This window comes from Cyprinodon variegatus, unplaced genomic scaffold, assembly GCF_000732505.1.
Source record: "Cyprinodon variegatus isolate N-32 unplaced genomic scaffold, C_variegatus-1.0 Scaffold111, whole genome shotgun sequence".
In the NCBI taxonomy this organism is placed as follows: Eukaryota; Metazoa; Chordata; class Actinopteri; order Cyprinodontiformes; family Cyprinodontidae; genus Cyprinodon; species Cyprinodon variegatus.
The window spans coordinates 496,966-517,922 of NW_015150564.1; the positions used below are offsets into that span (position 1 = coordinate 496,966).

At 40.7% G+C, this 20,957-nt stretch overlaps 1 protein-coding gene across 1 annotated transcript in view; it reads right to left on the bottom strand.

Moving 5' to 3' along the window:
- prkdc (protein kinase, DNA-activated, catalytic polypeptide) overlaps positions 1-20,846 on the bottom strand; it is a 53,958-nt gene extending 33,112 nt beyond the window's left edge. The window contains exons 1-29 of the mRNA XM_015374983.1: positions 20,579-20,846; positions 20,129-20,205; positions 19,410-19,514; positions 19,247-19,321; positions 15,845-15,953; positions 15,647-15,759; positions 15,329-15,428; positions 15,183-15,238; positions 14,771-14,801; positions 14,513-14,670; positions 14,241-14,387; positions 13,978-14,142; positions 13,739-13,907; positions 10,292-10,341; positions 10,074-10,181; positions 7,960-8,109; positions 7,770-7,879; positions 7,527-7,686; positions 7,350-7,436; positions 7,153-7,272; positions 6,064-6,223; positions 5,840-5,949; positions 5,617-5,704; positions 4,027-4,190; positions 3,793-3,945; positions 3,587-3,694; positions 3,285-3,511; positions 3,065-3,159; positions 2,059-2,161 (exon numbers count right to left, since the gene is read on the bottom strand). Coding sequence (XP_015230469.1) covers positions 2,059-2,161; positions 3,065-3,159; positions 3,285-3,511; positions 3,587-3,694; positions 3,793-3,945; positions 4,027-4,190; positions 5,617-5,704; positions 5,840-5,949; positions 6,064-6,223; positions 7,153-7,272; positions 7,350-7,436; positions 7,527-7,686; positions 7,770-7,879; positions 7,960-8,109; positions 10,074-10,181; positions 10,292-10,341; positions 13,739-13,907; positions 13,978-14,142; positions 14,241-14,387; positions 14,513-14,670; positions 14,771-14,801; positions 15,183-15,238; positions 15,329-15,428; positions 15,647-15,759; positions 15,845-15,953; positions 19,247-19,321; positions 19,410-19,514; positions 20,129-20,205; positions 20,579-20,741 — 3,461 coding nt within the window. The 5' untranslated portion in view covers positions 20,742-20,846. The remainder of the gene's footprint in view (positions 1-2,058; positions 2,162-3,064; positions 3,160-3,284; positions 3,512-3,586; positions 3,695-3,792; positions 3,946-4,026; positions 4,191-5,616; positions 5,705-5,839; positions 5,950-6,063; positions 6,224-7,152; positions 7,273-7,349; positions 7,437-7,526; positions 7,687-7,769; positions 7,880-7,959; positions 8,110-10,073; positions 10,182-10,291; positions 10,342-13,738; positions 13,908-13,977; positions 14,143-14,240; positions 14,388-14,512; positions 14,671-14,770; positions 14,802-15,182; positions 15,239-15,328; positions 15,429-15,646; positions 15,760-15,844; positions 15,954-19,246; positions 19,322-19,409; positions 19,515-20,128; positions 20,206-20,578) is intronic.
- Between the last annotated feature and the right edge of the window lie 111 nt (positions 20,847-20,957).

Genomic DNA, 20,957 nt, shown 5'->3' on the forward strand with positions numbered 1-20,957 from the left:
AACCACAGCGAGGAATGTGAGCCTCCATAGCTCACCACAGATATACGCCTGAAAGTGTGCATGCGCAGACAAAGATGGATAACTGAGGACGAGCACTCAGGACGGCCTTATGTAAACATATCACCAGAATGATTGACAATTAGGAGGACCACTTGTTTTGATAAAAGATTGTCCTCTACACCTTTAAATATCTCTGATTTAAGCAAAAAATACATAAAGAGAAGCAAAACAAGGGTGAACATCACTCAGGCTTTTGGAACTCTAGGAAGTAAAGAGAGTCAGAAGCTGTAAAGAAGTTGCCCCTTTTCCTCAAAACAGGTAAATAAAGGTTTAGCCAAACCTAAAAACTGGCAAAAAGTACAAATTGAGAGCGCCCTTTTACTGGCAGAGGAGTCAAAGTTGTAGCTAACACCTAATTCCTATGTGAATACCTTTAAGACTCAAACTCTAGTTCTTAAAGCCTGATGCCCTTCTACTATCTATCTTAAACCCACCTGACACATGTAAAGGTCATTAGCAGAGTTCTGCAGAGCTTTAATGGAGCTAGTGAACCACTTTAGCCATATGATTTAGGTGTGTAGGGAAAGGGACACATCTAAATGTTGCAAGGCACCAGAGTTTGAAATCTTTGCTTTACAGAAAGTTCAATAGCTCCTTTAAAAGCCACATTTCTGCAGTGTTACACTGTCTTGTGAAATCTTCATAAAAACAGTTGAAACGATTTCAGAAGCAAATCTAAGAGATACAATTTTTCAATAAGTGTTGGTTTATTTAATATATTTCTAGTAGCTGTTTTGGTTGTTTTAGGTCAGAAGAATCTTAGAAAAAAAAAATAAAACAGTAATAGTGCTAGGCTTCCTATAGGATTTTCAATGCTAATTAGCTCCATGCTAACCACTAGTTGTTTGCATCTTTTTAGTTGTAGTTCAGTGTAATTTAATTAATATTATGCAAGTTCTGTCTCAAGTATTAGCTTATTTTGAGATGAAATAATGATCTTTAAGGCCAGTATAAATTTGTTGCATATTGATATTTGATAAACCCAGCTATGCTACTTGAGAGGATTCATGATCCAGAGCAGTCTGAGCTCCCATTAAACGAGAGAGCAACTGAGCTAAAAGTTATCAGGCAACAAAATGGATAGGACAGCAGGTCAGACTTATTTTTGGATGTCTGAGGTAGGATTTAATCATGATGGGTGGATGTAGCCTTGTGCCGCTCAATGGTTTCTCAATCTGCTGGTCCTGAGGAAGACCTTTTTAGTTTACAACAGCGCAGTTTGCTAGCTGCTTTCATGGGCACTAAACGCTGATTTATACTTCAAAACCAGGTCCTCTGTGTAGGTGTCATGGTGAACAAAAACACGTCCCCGCCCCCTCCGCAGACACTCTGTTACACCTCTCCCAAATTGTAGCTGAATGCAGACAGTGCCGCAGACAGGAGGCCATCTTGTTTTGTTTTGTTTTTATGACCAAAATTTCGGAAAACAACTCGTGAAGTTGGACGAGCTAGAAAAGCGAGATGCGCAACAACGCTGGGACCCTTTCTCCACCTGGATCCCCGCTCTTTTTCACCGTCATGTCCCTCCTTTGTAGCACAAACTCGCCCCCACTTCCTCATCGCCTCGGCCGTATTTTGACCCACAGCGTATAGCACAGACCACGCTTCAATATTGGGCATAAATCAAAAATGTCTGCATCAAGCTCACTGCGACACACTGCTGCAGGAGTATAACCAGCCCTTAAAGCTGGTAGCTACAGATCTTGCGCCCCCTGTGGCTAAAAGTTACAGCTTCGCTTTAAGTCCTGCATCAGATTTATTCCTATACTAATCATCACTTCAATATAACATGTAATGTAAAACTATGTGTTATATTTTAGTACGACATGTTTTGTAAACACCAACAGACTTATTCTATTAGTGCATAGACGCTACCTTAAATAAGTAGACTCTAATGGAAATGTAAAAAAAAGCCATCAGTGAATTCTGTATAATAGTTCCCCTTTTTTTTTTTTTTTTTCTACAGCTGTTAGAGTGATGCATTTACAGATCACAAACCTTGGGATGCGTCTCTTTGCATTGTGTTGATTGAGACTGGCGGCTTTGTGTGTGATTATTCTCTTCAAATGGTCAATGGCACTGCAACTCTGCTTCACTGTACCTGCAGATTGGAGCAAAACAGACATACAGAGTTCCTTAGTGTTTCATTTAAAAAAAAAAAATCCATATTTTTGTATCAAATCCAGGAGTATGGCTGAGCTGAACTGCTTTATAAATATTATTTTGGTGCAAAAATGTCTACATTCAGTTTATTAATCCTAAAAATAATAAAGCAGAAATTGGCTTTTCCTAAATAGATAAACATGTTTGATAAAGATTGAAAGATCAAATGTAGCTTATAGTACAATGACTCTTTCATCTTTAAAAGCTTGCACATTTATTCAAATAAAAAATTCCAGCTGATAATTTGCTAATTTAAAAACTTTCTAGACTATAGCCGGTTTACTTTAGGGCTGCAACTACTGATTATTTTCCAAATCGAATCTGTTGATTATTAGTTTGATTATTCGTTATATTTAATCAAATATTATTAATAATCTGATAGCAAAATGTTCCTTAAAGAAGATTTTTTATTAAACTAAACCACTTGAAACTAAAACTTTTCCACTTGAGGAGTTCTGGATAGAGCAGATATACAGATGAAAGCATTAAAAAAAAAATCTTAAATGCAAAATATTTACATATTTTTTTTATGATTTTGATATAATTACTGCACTAAAGTGGTTGCTCTGTTAAAGGATAAAGGCATGTATTATTGTCTCTATGTTGCAGTTAACAATCAATCAATTACTAAATTAGTTGATGATTATTTCAATAATCAATTAATCACAATTAATCCGATTAATTGTTTCAGCCCTAGTTTACTTGTCCTCCTTAACTTCGTATTGAATTGTGTATTTTCCATTATATCTTTTTTATTAAGTCCATATTTTATGGAATCATTAATTGTTTCCCAGACCCTCATGATTTTGGCACAGCAGGTATAATGTAGAGGAGCTTATACCCATGGATCGCTCATCGGAGTGCGCCAGAGCCAGACTTTCAACAAATATGACGAGAACTTCAAAGACGAACTGTTCCACCAAGGAGCTTTCCTCTCTGAAATAAGGTTAAAAGGATGATTAACAATTAGGAGAAATTTCAGTCTGCTTCAAATTCCCCTAAGAAAAACTGAACCAACAGCAAAAAAAAACAAACAACATGAACAATAAGTAAACATCTACCTGAACTGTCTGTAGATGCTGTTGAAAGCCAGGGCGGCTCCGAGCCTTTTAAACCCATTGGGGTGGAGAGCCAGGCTGTAAATGCGCTTAAACAGGGACTTCATATTGGAGGGGCTCTTCTCCTGCTGCTTGGGGGTAGTTTGTTTAATTGACCACTTGACAAATTCCTCGATGCATCGCCCACAGAAGTCTCTGAGAGTGCTGTCCGTTGGGTCAATCACACCATCCTGAACACAAGCTTACTTAGCACGCTGCACATAAAACCAAGATAGAAACAAGTGACAGTCCCAGAATCTGCTCACCAGAATGGCCTCTAGAACAGCTACTGTGTCTTGGCTCTCGAATTTCTTGTTGTTCGTGAACCAGTGGATCAGCTGCATGACCAGGGGTTCAAAGAGCTGCCTGGTTACCTGCAGAAGAAATCAAAAATCCTCACGAATCTTTAAACAAATGCTACGATATCCATTTTCTCATGACGTCCGCAGGTATTTTATGAAAGTCTTCCTACCTGGTCGACATCACACGCCAGACGCAGCAACACAGGAAACAGCTTTTTGTGCAGCTTGTACATCGGAGGCAGACTGTTCTCCCCTTCCACCATCTGAGCACTCTTTCCCACCATGTAGACCACCAAGCAGTGGAGCAGCTCACAGGCCGCCACCTGGGATGGCAAACGAGACAGTGAGGGTCCGTTTTTGGAATAGGTTGGGAGGGATTATCAATGCTGCGAGTAATGAAATACTTTGGTCTGTCTATCGCTTGTGGACAGAGCCAGCTCGCTGATTCGGGGCAGAAAGGGATCCAGGAAGATCACCGGCTTCATGTCGGTGAACGGCACGGCGAAGCTGAGTCTTTTCTCTGAATCCCAAGCCACAAATTTCTTCATCATTTCTTCAGATGAGACCACTGCATGGGAAAAAAAATGTCAGAAATACAAAACTTAAGGATTAAAGTGAAGGACGCTATGATGGTTAACTATAAATTAATCAATTTTAAATTGCAGAGAAAAAAAATCCAGCTTTTCATAAGATCACGTTTATTCAGTAGGGAGATGCTTTTTCTGTCAAATCATCATGAGTTTTTTAAACTCTGCTAGTATTTCAATAGGAACAATAGCACAGTTTCTGAAATTTGATCATTTATCAGTTTTTATTCCATTAGCCTTGGATTAAATAATATGATTTAGGATATTTCCTAATAGATAAGGTTTGAAATGTGGAACAATAAGACTTTGGATGGAGTTTCTTATATACACACTAAAAACCCAAGTAGGAACTTTTTTTTACTGATTGCTGTGCACTCAAAGTTTGTTCACTAAGGGTAATAAACATGGCTTCATATGCAGCATTTAAAGTCGCTCAACCTCTCTACTGTGTGCTTGACTTATGCAGTGCTGAACTTTCATAGTTCTGTTAGTATTAAAAGCTGAATTGTATTTACGGTTTACAGCAAATGTAAAACTCTTGCATGCAATATTGTCAGCCTTGTCACTTTATATATTTTCTACCATATTAAGTGGAAGGAATAATTAATGCTCATGGACTGTTCACACTTTTATGGAGGACTTTTTCGAAGAAGTTGCATAAAATATCAGGGGCTTCTATACAAGCCTAAATGATTACAACCTTCAAGCATTCTGTTGGTTGAATAACTGAAATAATCGATTAAACACAAGAAATATGTGTTCCTGCTTATATGATTCAATAACTGAGGAGCAAAAAGGGTTTTTGAATTGAAAGGTTGGTTAAATTTGTTGATATATAGTTTTCAATTTAAATTATAACAAATATAAATTGCAGACCCAGTAATTCACTCAATTGAAAGTTTTAATGGCATCCCACCACTAATAAATATCTCTATGATTCATATTTTCTTCTAATATTGTTACAGCTTTAGAAGAGACACAACATAAGATAAATAAATGTAGCATTCATGGATGCGAGGAAGACGTAGATGTGTTTCCACTGTTCCCAAATTATCATTTTTTCAACATTAAAGCTTTTCTCTTATGAAGAGTATTTATTTATTTTCTTTTATTTATTTATTGTTCACTTTTTGCATCTCCCAAACCTGCATTGACATCACACGTCACATGATCAACCACCGGATGTGGTCCTGGCAAAGATAATGATGAAAGGAAGTAGGAAAACGACGAAGGATCGTGTGTTCAAAATAGTTATTTTTTAAACAAACTTATTTATGTCTGATTTTAGCATTTTTTTCTTTAAAAGAAAAAAAAAACTAAGTTTCAATAAAATTTTACGCATATGGAAACTGAACAAGTCAATACGTCTTCACAGCTGAGATTTCTAATAGTTGTTAAACTCTGTACCCGTCACTAAGTTCCTGTTCAGCTTTCCTCCAAGGTGACCGAGCAGCTTCACCACCCTGAGCCTCAGCAGGACCAGAGGAGCCTCCTCCTGCACAGAGAAATAATTAAAGGGCTTTTTGGTATGAGATTTTTCTTTTTCAACATCAATTGACTCCTTTTCAGGCCATATGCTAAATAATTAATTAAATTCTGAAGCAGGAGGATGAATTGAGTCATGTCTTACCATAGAAAGCTGGTTGGATTTCTTCAGGAGTCTTCTCAACACTCTATTGTAACCTCTTTCGTGTTTTGAAGACAAAGTAGACATCACCTCCCAGTTGCTTTCATCTTTATCTAACGTAAAAAGAATCGGATTTAGAGGACTTAATTTGACTTACAGCCCCACAGCCAAGGGAGAAGAAACAGAAGCAGAAACGAGGCCTTAATTTCCCCCTCAGTGCTTCTTACCGCTGGAGGAGGTCGTTTTCAGGTAGCCGTCCAGGAGAGGCAGGATTCCTGCATAGCAAGGCTGCATGGTCTCCAGTGGGAGGTGGGAGGACCAGTCCTCCAGAGCGTCTAAGGCTGCGTTAGCCAGCGGGACGTGGCTTAGACCCAGCCTCAGAGCAGTCTGGAACCATTAAGAACAAAAAACATCATCGTCACACCAAGATGCCCAATAAACTGCTGGGTTTTAGTTATAGACCATGATATTAATAGATATAAAAGCAACCGGACGTTTTAATAATTTTTCCTTCCCACATTACAGAGCTTCTGCTGTTAAACAATCCTTTTAAATGTATTTAGCTGTTTAAACACTAAAGATCAAACTTTAATAAACAAATATATTGATTTTAATAGCTGCATTTGCTTCTTTTAACAACCATCATTAAGTATGATTAAATATTAAAATGCACTATGAAATAATGTAACAGAAAATGATTTAATAAAAATTAAAATATTAGAAAACAAATTTAAAAAAGGGCAGAAAAATGAATAGACAAAAAAAAATTAAGTCAAATTAAGTGAACAAATTAACTTGGAATATAAATTGAGTTTTCAATTAATTGAACAAAAGTAAAATGTAGAGAATAAATTTGATTAATGGCAAATGAAACATAATTCGTTACCTTTTACATCCAATTTTCCTTTCATTTTTACTTCTCTATCAATCCTTTTTTAAAAATAAATTCATCAAATTTTATCTCTAATTATTTTTTATGCAATGTAGTTTTTTTTTTCTCACATACAGTACTTTTTGTGTGACTGAAATGTGCTTTATAAATAAATCTGACCCAACATTTTTTTGTTCATTCACCTCTTTTGTTCAGTGCTTTGGTCACTTCCCTGCTGTTTTTAAGTGCTTTATTAATAAAGTTAACAAGCCTGAATGCAAAAAAGTCGGTAAAATTAATATAAAACACATGAAACTTAAAGATCTAAAAAGCTTAGACAGAGAAAACACAGAAAAATGAGCAGATGGCTCATACGTTCTCAGCACGCCAGTTCTCCCAATGCTCAGTCACCTGAATCCATTGAATAATTGTAAGAAAGTCTTGCCTCTAAAGCCGAACAGTAGGCCTTCATGTCCAGAGCGATAATGTCGTGGTGCAACGATAGGACAAAAGTCAAGCACGAAGCCAGCAGCTCGTCCTTGTACTGCTTCATTCGGACACAAACCTGGAGAAAGAAACATGTTCTTTGTATGTATCTGGAAATCCACTTGACCAATCAAGAGCTCCAATAAGAGAAGATACCTCTTTCCCAAACTTTGAGAATAGAGCAAAGCAATCCCTTCTGACTGTGTCATCCTGAGTGGATGCAGAGCTCCTCAGACGCACACCCTGATCAAAAACAGACCATTTGCTTTTTAAGTGAAAGCAGTTGAGTTTACCATTCAATGATGCTTATTGTATCCCTTCTAAAGTTATCACCTGGTAGTACTTGATCTTCTTAGCGATCTTCATGGAGACTGCCAGCAGCTTGTAGAAGCCGCTGACCAGTGGATTCCTGATGGAGTGAAGGGTCAGTTCGTAGCTCAGAGGATACATCCAGCAGTGGAAATAGTCCAGGTGCTTGTTCAGCAGCAGCTCACTGCACAGGAAAAGTAAAAACAAGGTTTAGGAAATCAAACCACAAAGCTGCAGAGAAGGCAAACACCAGAGCTGCTGCTTTACCTGCAGAAGTCGACCAGGTTGATGAAAGCAGTGAAGTCTTTGACTTTATTAGGCACCAGGTGAGCCGTGGGGTCGGATGATGGCAGGACGTGCGCTGCGTCGTCAGGGGCCTGACGGATACAGAGATTACCACAGAGGTTCTCCGTTCTGAGCATTACTTAGTGATGATCAAGTTACAGGAAAGCCTTACCTCCTCTCCTGTTGCTATTTTCTGAACGGATAAGTCCAACTTTTCCACAATGCGCAGAATTGATTTGACCAACTCTTCATACAGAAGACGGCTCAAGGAGCCAAGAGCTGCGTTCTGACTTTCAAAAGCTCCGTCTAAAAATCCTGAATCCTGGAAGTGAAACAAAACCGAAGAGGAAGTTCTCCTGAATAAATCTTTGAAATTTTTAACCAAAAAAGAAAAATCCAGCCAATGCTGTCAAATCAGTAATATAAGCCCCATTTACACTACCCCTCTGAAACCAATCCGTGCCGAGTTTGGACCGAGCTTGGATCAGTTAACCGTGCCGAGCTGGGTTATTTTACGCCTCACACTAGCACGGTTCCTCGCCTCCTACTGATGATCTACAGTACTACTGTTCTCTAGAATTGAAGGAGGGAATCAAGTAAATCAACATGGTGGTGCCCGTATCATTCAGGGAGTTTGGTTATATTTGTGATATTTCGTTTTTTGCGGAGAGTCAGGCGATAAAGGCAGCCTTTGGTGAATTTACTTGACAGAGTCAGCCTTCGGGAAGTGGATACGACAAACGATAGTCTAATCAGGGCTTACAGACGCAGGAAACGACGACAGGAGTTGAGGTTCATCATACTGCTAAGCAGAATCATTACTGGAAATCGTGTGGCACGGTAGGGAAGCTTGTATTTTTATGAATGCCTGAAATGTAATGATTACGGAAGCAGACTAATGGCTGGTTTATACTCAGAAACCATGTCGTCTGCGTGTGTGTCACAGTAAAAGCAAATATGCCCCCGCCCCATCTGCAGAAACTTTGGTGCACCTCTCCCAGATTGTAGGAGACTGCAGACAGTGCACTACCTTGGCTCCAGAGAAACTGTCCAACATATTTTTTTAGAATGTAATAAATATACTCAGGAAAGAGAGATGTTGCGTAGAGAGTTAGACAGGAATAGAAATAAACTACATATAAGGGAATTGTTGCAAAGGTCATCTGGGGATGTAGTTTTTGGGAGTATTTTTAATTTTCTAAGAAGAACGGGTATTTTAGGGAGAATATAATAGTTTGTCTGATCCATACTCCATTCTGGAAGGTGGCGGTAATGCACCTATAAGTTGTTTGCCAACCACCATTAAAAAAAAGAAGAAGAAGTGACGACGTCACCGCCCCTTGAGAGACGCTCCGCTGCTCCTCTCCCAGATTGTAGCTGACCGCAAACAGTGCAGCAGACAGGAGGCCGGCTTGATTTGTTTTTATGACCGAAATTGCGGAAAACAACTCGTGAAGTTTGACCCGCTAGAAGAGCGAGGTGCGCGAGAACGCTGGGACCCTTTTTCCACCTGGATCTCCGCTCTCTTTGGCCCTCATGTCCCTCCGTCGTCGGACTAAACTCGCCCCCACTTCCTCAACGCCTCGGCCGTATCTAGACCCACAGTGTGTAGCTCAGACCACGCTTCAATACTGAGCATAATTTAAAAATGTCATTGTGAAGCTTGCTGCAACACACTGCTGTAAGAGTATAACCAGGAAGCGCGGTAGGAGGGCAAAATAGGTTTAGCGCCACCGCAGCACGGGAGGGAGAATTACGCCCAGGAGCAAATGGATAAAAATAGACCGGAGGAAAAAAAAACATGAATCGATTATCTTGCGGACCTGTCGATGCATCGGATCGTCGGCTTTTGGATCGATGCATCGATACAAAACGATTATTATTTACACCCCTACTCCATTGTCGCACAAACTTGCTCCGACTTCCTTACCGCCTTGGTCGTATCTCGACCCACATCTAGTTTGTGATTGTCCCTCTTGCGTTAACATAGTGCAGACCACACTTCAATATTGGGCATAAATCAAAAATATCTGCAACAAGCTCACTGCGACACACTGCTGTGGGAGAATAACCAGCCCTTGAGATGATGTGGTCTGCTCATGCGCTCTTTGTTATCTGAGAACCGAGGCAGAACTGAACTGCGCTGAGCCCTACTGATGAACTAGTACCAGTTTAGCGCAGTTCGGTTGTGTCTGGAACGGTCCGGTTCAGCTTGCATGCATTTACATTCAACAGTTACCTTGGTTACCATGCCCAGACTGATCTCGGCACAGTTTCAAAACCCACCTTCAGCTGATCGCAGTCCAAGAGGACCTTAAAAAGGGGAAGGTAATTCGTACTGGAAGGAACTTTCCACTTTCCGGTCCGAACTTCTGAGGATTCAGAGGAGGTGTTCTAAGGAAGGGAAAGGGGGAAAAAATTACTTCTTTTTTCATAAAAATGAACCGGACTGAATGGTGCATTAAGTTATTTTGTTTGAATCAGAGGTGAGCAGCATGACTGACCTCAGGAAGCAAGATGGGTTTTGAACAGACGCGAATCAAACCCTGATGCACTGAAATAGAAGAAGCAAGAATGAAAACAAAGACACGGGCTCTCTGAAGCCTTTGTACACACTGATCATCGTCAAAATGCATCAATATCACACATCACTCCAAAAGACTAACTTGTAAACAGTCTGATTTGCTTAATGTTAAAGTAATAAGACTGTAATAAGATAAGTAAAAACAGGTACATCTTTTATGATCTTTTATGATCTGATTACAAATATCACAAAACATCAACATATAAAAAACACAAGTGCAAAGCCTTCATTTGATACATGAAGGAGAAGCAGGGATGTTCTAGACAGGACTAGTTGGGTTCTAGGTGCTTTACAGAGGTGTACAGTAACGAAGTACAAATACGTGTCGTTACTGTACAAGTTTTATGTATCTATACTTTACTCCATTACTTATTTTTCTTCCTACTTCTGACTTCTACTCATTTTCACACAAGAATCTGTACTTTCTGTTACTTACATTTTTAAAACAAACAATACTCGTTACTCTTGGCTTCGGTTTAATGTTTATATTTATTTCTCGTCATGTGCGCCATCCAATGCAGATCATTGGCTCCATCCACATCTAGTGAAAACTAGTGTAATTGGATGAGACATATAACGCAAACACTCATTGGTTAGCTAAAGGAAATCATCAGAAGCAAGCAGGTGTTCTTCAAACTGCAAACGCGAATTGTCTATGCAATGCTACAATGTTGGATTCAGAAAAAGATGTCGAAATGTCTGAAAGGTCAGACACAGGCGAGAGCGTATCAGGAGATGGAGACCATCAAGACCTCCCTCATCCTTCACCCTATCTCAAAGAATTTTTTCGAAATAGTCTAAAAAATTGAGCTTTTAATTCATATAATGGCATCTGGCTGTTTATTTTAAGGGTTACTTTATGATTTTATACTTTAAGTCGTTTTTTGGAGCACATACTTTTTCACTTTTACTTGAGTAAAGAGGTCAAGTTGATACTTCAACTTTTACCAGAGTGTTTTTCAACTGTAGTATCTATAATTCTACTCAAGTAACAAATATGTGTACTTTTGACAACACTGATGCTGTATTCTCTTCATATCAAGGCTGAGGAGTGGGACTTCAAGAAATAAGCAAAACAAAAAACCCATTCAGGCTGAGTTGAAGGATCGCCACGAGCTAAAACGAATGGACCAAAGGACAGATGGACAGATAGATGTTCTAATTGATAAATGTAAAAAAAAAAAAATATTTTTTGATTTTAACAGTTAAAATCCAAATCACACTGATGTTTTCTGATGTCAGCTACCAGATACAAATATTTTGTGGCTCAACATACCCACAGAGCTGATAAAACTCCACAGCACCGGTCCCTTAGAGGCCACAGCCACAAACACCTTCAGGATGGACCTGCCGCAGGCAAACTGCATCCTCTCACTGTACTGAGGGAAGCTGTCGATCTGCACCACAAGGAGGCGCTCCAGCAGGGGCGTATACACCTCGGGAATCTGAAAACACAAGGCAGAAGTTCATACCAGCTCCATACCCTCTCTGTGCGAAGCGTCGTCCTCTCTTCACCTTGTCCAGATGAATAAGGACGCACGCTATGGAGTCCAGGAAGCTCGGCAGCTGGTAGAAGCTGTCGTCCTCCCCATCAGACTCGGTCAGATACATCTGCTTACAGCGCTGAATTAACTCCGTGTACATCAGGTCCACATCTTGAGGGCACACCTTCTTGCACGGCTGCAATCAAAGTCACACTCATACACATCTGTTGCCAGGTAAAACGTAAACTAAAAATGAAAAGGGGCATTAAAAATTAGAGGTCTTAATTAACATACAGCTGCAAAAAAGCCGTATCCCCGTATGGCAATAGACAGCTCCTTGTGTGTAGAGTCCATGGTTTTAATGATGCCACAGAACTTCTGCATGAAGAACTTCAACTTGCTCTTGTGCTCTTCGATGTTGTCTGCCACCAATAAGGCAATCTGGGAGAAATTCAGCAATAGAATAACATAATTAAAAAAAAAACAACCCTAAGGGAAAATATGTTTAGACAAGTTGGAAGCAGGTGAATAATACGGGGATCCAGCTCGTTTTTGTTTTTCAGGACCTGCTTGAGAAAAGCTTCCAGAGCGCTGTAGCTCGTCTTCTTCATTTCGGCGTTGATGTGTCCGCAGAGCTTACACATGGTCTCGAACATGGGCCTGTAGTGGTCCAACAGGCAGCTGCTGAACTGGGACGCATGTCTGGCAAACAAGCGGAGCCCGGCTGTCGAAGAAACACGCTCACAGATATTCTGCTACTACTTAATAACGCTCAGTCAGTTTTAGTTACCGTTTCACTTTTAAACCAAATAGGAGAGACTCACCAAATGTGACGGCATAACGATTCATCTCCATCTGCAAAAAACAAAACAAAAAAAACAATGATTTTTAACTGTACATCATGCTTTGTAAAAGTATTCACACCCTGGAATTTTCTTAAATCAAAGCTACAATAATTAGCAACTTAACTGTTTTTTAATTGTTAAATCTAATCAGAGCTGTACACGTCAAGAGGTGAATAAAAGCTGTGTGCGAATCAGTTCATTATTTTAGTGCAACAATTACAGACACCAGATTAAAAACTAATTGCACATTTGATCTGGGAGTGGTGGCGTAGTGGTTAGGGCATAGAATTTGGAATCCTGAGGTTCTGAGTTCAACACCCAATACCACAGACTGCCACTCTTGCTCCCTGAGCAAGACCCTTAACCCCACACTGCTCCCCGGGTGCAAATAAAAAGGAAATGTATCCTTTTGTAATCCAAGGTAGACTCGTCATCAGCTTTCAGCGTGTCATAGATTAGCTGTAGTGAAAAGGAGCAGGTCACTGCTCTTGTCTTTTTTGCTCTGACTGCATACAGGGCCTTCAGGACGAGGCAGCTGCCTGTGAGACGACATTTAGGGAAGCAGTGATAGACAGAGGGCAGCTCTAGCTGCTGTAGTGAGACACTTATGGTGCTTTCACGCGATGTTGCTAAACTCACTAAAAACTAGTGTTGCACCGACACCGATACCAGTATCGGATGGGGCCCCGATACTGCCCTAAAATGGTGGTATCGGTGTTGGCGAGTACCAACAAATAGGGCACCGATGCCATTTTGAGAGCCATACGTTTATCAANCACTGATGCTGTATTCTCTTCATATCAAGGCTGAGGAGTGGGACTTCAAGAAATAAGCAAAACAAAAAACCCATTCGGGCTGAGTTGAAGGATCGCCACGAGCTAAAACGAATGGACCAAAGGACAGATGGACAGATAGATGTTCTAATTGATAAATGTAAAAAAAAAAAAATATTTTTTGATTTTAACAGTTAAAATCCAAATCACACTGATGTTTTCTGATGTCAGCTACCAGATACAAATATTTTGTGGCTCAACATACCCACAGAGCTGATAAAACTCCACAGCACCGGTCCCTTAGAGGCCACAGCCACAAACACCTTCAGGATGGACCTGCCGCAGGCAAACTGCATCCTCTCACTGTACTGAGGGAAGCTGTCGATCTGCACCACAAGGAGGCGCTCCAGCAGGGGCGTATACACCTCGGGAATCTGAAAACACAAGGCAGAAGTTCATACCAGCTCCATACCCTCTCTGTGCGAAGCGTCGTCCTCTCTTCACCTTGTCCAGATGAATAAGGACGCACGCTATGGAGTCCAGGAAGCTCGGCAGCTGGTAGAAGCTGTCGTCCTCCCCATCAGACTCGGTCAGATACATCTGCTTACAGCGCTGAATTAACTCCGTGTACATCAGGTCCACATCTTGAGGGCACACCTTCTTGCACGGCTGCAATCAAAGTCACACTCATACACATCTGTTGCCAGGTAAAACGTAAACTAAAAATGAAAAGGGGCATTAAAAATTAGAGGTCTTAATTAACATACAGCTGCAAAAAAGCCGTATCCCCGTATGGCAATAGACAGCTCCTTGTGTGTAGAGTCCATGGTTTTAATGATGCCACAGAACTTCTGCATGAAGAACTTCAACTTGCTCTTGTGCTCTTCGATGTTGTCTGCCACCAATAAGGCAATCTGGGAGAAATTCAGCAATAGAATAACATAATTAAAAAAAAAACAACCCTAAGGGAAAATATGTTTAGACAAGTTGGAAGCAGGTGAATAATACGGGGATCCAGCTCGTTTTTGTTTTTCAGGACCTGCTTGAGAAAAGCTTCCAGAGCGCTGTAGCTCGTCTTCTTCATTTCGGCGTTGATGTGTCCGCAGAGCTTACACATGGTCTCGAACATGGGCCTGTAGTGGTCCAACAGGCAGCTGCTGAACTGGGACGCATGTCTGGCAAACAAGCGGAGCCCGGCTGTCGAAGAAACACGCTCACAGATATTCTGCTACTACTTAATAACGCTGAGTCAGTTTTAGTTACTGTTTCACTTTTAAACCAAATAGGAGAGACTCACCAAATGTGACGGCATAACGATTCATCTCCATCTGCAAAAAAAAACAAAAAAAAAACAATGATTTTTAACTGTACATCATGCTTTGTAAAAGTACTGCACAGCCAGGTATCGGGGCCAAAAAATGGCATCGGCGCAACACTACTAAAAACAGAAAAAAGTCACAAAATTTGTACCGAAAATAAAAGCTGCTAAAAGGGTTTTAAAAGTCTCCGAATGTAGTGCTAAATTTGCTAAGTTGGCTGCACAGAACTCTCACCTCTAGTTTCCCCTTACTACTGAAATCTATCCATCTGACCCTGATCAGTGTTGGTCAGCCTAGAAGAATGTCATTAAATGACACTGACATCTCCAAATGGGAAAAAGGTCAAACAGTGTAACAAACAGATAACGTGTATTAATCCAGTCCATTCACCTGGGGAGTGATGGCCTTTAGGGCATACTGAAAGATCTCTTTGGATGTCGCTGGGTCTGCAGGTGAGAGCAGAAGCAGTTTGGAGCCTTTTATTATCAGGAAGTAATCAGACACAACACAACTACATATGATATATTATCACCCACCTTCTTCCATGGTTTTAGTGAAGTTAACCATCAGGGCAGTTACGCCTCGCAGACATCCGGCCACAACAAAAAGCCTTGGTTCTTTTGTTGAGGACGTCATCTGAAGGAGGAAAAACAAAGACTAAATCAGGACAGTAGCGTAGCGAGCTAACAGCAGATAGCAGCTTTCATTTAAGCCTTATTTTAGTGAGTATGTCTGAGCATTAGACTGGTGGACAGTCAAGATTACAGCAATCAGGCTCACACACTCCTTATCTTTTTTTTTTGTGGTTTCGGCGCTAAATTAAAGGCAGACAAATGTAATCGCTAAAACCAGACCTGCTCTTTCAGCTCCCCAAGATAGGCCTTGTATAGCTTGTCAGAGTTGTTGACCATTTCGCTGGGATGAACCTCCGCCAAGACGCCTAACAACTCGTAGATTTTGCCAAGGACTGAGGAAAGAAAAAGAAAAAAAGACAGCATTACAGACGTGTTTTTGAAGCAGATTTAAAGCAAGAAAAAAAAAGGAATACTCACCCGAGTCGGGTAACTTGCTCTTCTGCCAGAGCTCGCCATAAAATCTGTTAAAAATGTCGCCAATTTTAAACTCCGCAGCCACACTGGAGGCCTTGGTTGTTTGAAGAACCTGAGGAGAGGTTAGAGAAGTTTTGGGGTTACAGTGCTGCATAAAGGGGATAATTTTCACACTTAGATGTTTTAGATTAGATCAAATTCAGTAAATAAAAAATAAATATGTTTTATCAAAGGATTTAGTTACGGAAAAAAAAAAACAACAACCTGGGACTATGGGAATATTTAATCGGCTTATTTTTTTTACTTTGTTCAAATGCAAGTAAAAAACCTCAGCCTTGAAGCAATGTCTTTTACATCCCTGCGGAAGACATTTTGTCAACTTTTCATTTCTGCAACTTTTTTGAAACATGCGGCTTATAAGAAGGTGCGGCTTCTCTGTGGATTTTCCTAACCTCCAGAGGGGGGAGTCAAAGTTTGAAATGAAAGAATCAGGGGCTAATTTTCATTTAACATAAGAACATGCTGGCAGTTGGCACGATAGAGAACAATTGTCCCGAATTTACCCATTTGCTTTATTAAAGCTGCTGAACCAATTAAGAGACTGGCCTCAACTCCTGCAGACCTGAAATCAAGAGCTGATGAAGCTCCATGTTTTCAAAAAACTGGTTTATAGTGAGGTGCGCTCTATAGTCCAGAAAATACGGTAGATCCATCAATAAGGGCACCTATTGCCTCAACCAAAGTTGACCAGGTTTCTGTTAGTTTTAGGCCATAGATAGAGGGAAGCACATCTTCCCTAAAGGACAGCATCTGTCCTGTTAGTTCATTGAATATTTTTCCTAATGTTTTGAAGATAATCAGAAAGTTTGCTCAGCAGAGGCTGTCATAACAGATTAAATTAAGCCCAGTTTCTTTGTTGTTGTTCCATCTTGAACTCTGACCTTAAAGTTATAGTGGAGGATTATCAAATTTTTTTTATTTTTTATTTCCGTCCTCTTCACTTAAAAAAAAACACCTGCGAGAGCATGGAGGAGCCCTTTTCTACTCGTGCATGCTCTGTTTAAAAGCTGCGGTTCTCAAAGCTCATACAAGCTTACTGTGTCTGAATGTCTGCCCTAACTCCTAAATCCCTCAATGACTATATAGAGCGGGACTATATAGTGGACTTTATAGTGAACTCAGTTAACTGACTGTTTGGACAGATTGCTCCCCGTTGGTTACATAACTCCTCCTCTACTGCTCGGTGCCTGCACCATCTTTGTTATTAGTCGCCGCTGTTGGGTAGCAACATCGGGCCCCTGTGACAGCAAATCCCATAATGCTTTGCAAGGAGAGCGCTCTGCACACTCCAGGATATGTCTGCCTCGTCTGAGGCCTTTTTTTTCATCTCAGACACTTTGCATAAACTTTCCCTTCTTACAAACCTCGGCAATTTTTAAAGAACCGTGGTGAGAAAGGTGAGCTTCAAAGACTGTCTGAAACCGCAGCTCACCACAGATATATGCCTGAAAGTGCGAGCACGTAGGACAGCCTACACGTAGGACGGCAAACATATCACCAGAACGATTGACAATTAGGATGACCACTTGTTTAGATGGTCTACCCGGAAATAAATGATCGCCCTTGATACCTTTAACCTAGGCTGGCAGTGCTTTATGTGTTTTGAATGCTGGACACTTCTTGGAAGGTTCCAGGTTTTCCATAGTTGTTCATTGGAGCTCTTACTCTGTTTACTTTCAACCAGATGTTTTCGCCTACTTCATGTTGACAGCAGGGTGCCATTTATGTTGATTAAATATATTCTAAAGGTCAGTCAGAAAACAGTAACCCTGCCTGTAGGCTGACATTTTTGCGATATTTGGGTTTTAAATAACTTGATGAACCACTTAAATTTAATGAAGCAGTACTTGTTCAGATTTTGACAATAAGACCCCACTGGCGGATCAGTTGATGGTGTGCCTAGAGCTGAGTGAGGTTGCTGTTATAACAAAGAAAACCATTCAATGTTACAGCACAGTGAACTATTGAAGAATAATGCTTAACAATTGTTGGTTTTGTATATGTTACATAAATAATAGATATAAAAAAATACATTTAGATCTGATTCACTTTTTATAATAGAAACTTCTCTATTGTCTTATCGGCTGGAACTCAACGATACAAAGCTATTGTTGTTTTATGTGGAACACTTAAGTAGAAACATTATATTGGTGCTGTTGTGCAGTCGGGCACCTGACTTAAAGGAATAGTACACCCAAAACATGATTAGCCTTCATTTTCTACTCACCCCCATGCTGAACAACACTCTGGAGTACTTTTTTGATATCTCAAATGCATCTGGAGATCTGGGAGGCTTCTTGCTGTCTGCTGACATTCAAATAATGGAGGTCTATGGCGCCCGAGACAGAAAGGTCCATAAAAGTCCACAAAAAACGTGTCAATATTCCTCCATACTGCTCGTCCAATGTATTCCAAGTGTCCTGAGTGGGTAGCATCCAGAATTTACTCGAAACGAAGTCATTTAGAATGTTTTTAGAGCATAAACAGTAGTGTATAGGTTTTGCCTGAAACCGCGCACATGCGCGATCACGACGCTACGGAAGCCGGCAGACCAAACCAGATGAAAGTGCGCATTCAGCGTCTGCTCTGCCGATAATGCAAGCGTAGAAGAAGAAATGTGCTGTTTACCTGTGCAAAGAAAGAAACAACAAAAGAAAAATGTTTGAGGACTTCAGTGTTGAGGAAGAGCATGAGTTCTTTGCCGAGCTGAATGCGCTGGTTTGGTCTGCCGGCTTCCGTAGCGTCGTGATCGCGCAGGTGCGCGCATTCAGTAAATCCTATACACTACTGTTTATGCTCTAAAAACATTCTAAATGACTTCGTTTCGAGTAAATTATGGACGCTACCCACTCAGGACACTTGGAATACATTGGACGAGCAGTATGGAGGAATATTGACACGTTTTTTGTGGACTTTTATGGACCTTTCTGTCTCGGGCACCAGACACCTCCATTATTTGAATGTCAGCAGACAGCAAGAAGCCTCCCAGATCTCCAGATGCTTTTGAGATATCAAAAAAGTACTCCAGAGTGTTGTTCAGCATGGGGGTGAGTAGAAAATGAAGGCTTATCATGTTTTGGGTGTACTATTCCTTTAACACCATGTATGAACTACCTATAAAATAAGGAGGGAAAATATATTTTACAAAGAGATAGGTTGGCTTGGGTTAACTTTGTTATCTAAGTGTGTCTGATTACCTAAAACAGTCGAGTGTGAGAAAAAAGAAATCTTTAGGAGGGGAAATACTTCTTAAAGTTATTTTATGTGGTTGAAAAGGTGAAAACTAATAGTTAAGCCAGGTTTAATCAGTCAATACTTTCAAATGTGGGACAAAAAGAAAACAACCTTTATTAGCAGCTCCAACACCGGGGTCCTGCATTTGGCAACTTTATCCTTCGAGTATGCAGTGATGCACATGTTCTACGTCATAAGGGAAGAAAATAATGAATCTGTAAGTCGTTGTGACATTAAAAAACATCCAACTAATATCCTCTTTGGCAAATCTTACTCTTATGTCCGTGGCGTAGGTTTTCTCCCATCCTTTGACTCTCGGTGACACCTTGTCCATAAATTTCTCTAAAAACTGTAGAATTTCAACCCTGGTGTCCCGCAACTGGAAAAACAAGACCAGTTTTAATCAAATTGATTAAACTAATTAATTAATTCAGTTTATTTCTATAGCGCCAATTCACAACACATGTCATCTCAAGGCACTTTACAGTTCACCCGATCATCCAGTCAAATTGATTCAAGGTTTTCTATCTAAGGAAAACCAGTTGATTGCATCGACTCATTGACTCAAATGCAATCCCTCACACTAAGCATGCATGTAGCGACAGTGGAGAGGAAAAACTCCCTTTTAACAGGAAGAAACCTCCAGCAGAACCAGGCTTAGTGTGAGCGGCCATCTGCTGAGGCCGACTGGGGTTCAAGGAGACAGAAGCAGGTATTCAAAAACACGGCCCGGTCTGGGAAACACACAGCCTGGCAGACAAGCTCCAATGTCAGAGGATGAAGAGAGCACATCCAGCCAGTCAGTCAGAGAAACAGGACTACATTGAAAAAAACAGGATGATCTCCAAGATCTATAAACAAAGGTGTTGATGGCAGCAGCACAGCTGATATTTCTCTCCAGGATGGTGTCGCAGCCAAACAGGAAGAGTTTGGAACAAACATTTTAGATTCTCTTTGTGATTGTTTAATGTGAGATTAGTGCAAAATGCTCACCTCATCCAATGCCAGGGACTTCCTGAGGAAGCAGAGCAGCCCATAGTCTTTGGAGAACAGCAGAGATGCCTGTAAAGCTTTATTAGATCAGGAAGGTTAATGAAGGTTTCAGTGCTTCTCTTAACAGCATGCAAGCTGTTTAATTTGAGCTATAAAAGTGATTGTAAGTTATAACCAATTAATTTACTTAATGAGCTTTTTTGGTTAAAAATTAAAAACGACTAGAAGAGGTGCTTTGCATTGTTTGAACTCCTTTGACTCTTTGTTTTGCTCTAAAGCAACATGGTAGGCTTATAGAAATATTTTCTGTACGCCGAACTGACAGCCATCCCTTGTTTGTTAACAGGGCGCCATATTTATCTTTTATGACCATCGCTGTCAAAAGCTTAGGCACGTTGGAGTTCAACCAACAAGTTTCTGAATGCAGTTCGGCGCCGCCGTTACCCTTACCCAGTTCATTCTCGGTGGACGTTAGCATGCACTCCTGTCCCAAATCCCCGATTATATCGTGACATTTCAGCGCTGCAGAGCGGGTGTCTTCGTCTGAAAGTAATTCGTGAAGTTTGAGAAGAAGCCCCTGAATTCCTGAGGCCGGACTGCTTAGTGAAGACATGTTTACTGCAGGTCTACAGCAGGTACCGGTTCAAACTGAAACAGGCTGCTACAAGCTCCGCATCACTAACAGAGAAAAGTCACTGGGAGAGCGGCAACATCGGCAGCGAGGGGAGTGAGTGGCGGCGGCGGCGCTCAAAGCACACATAAGGAAGACCGAGAACAGGAAGTCACCTGGTTGACTTTCACAATAAAAGCGGCGGAAAAATATTTTCTG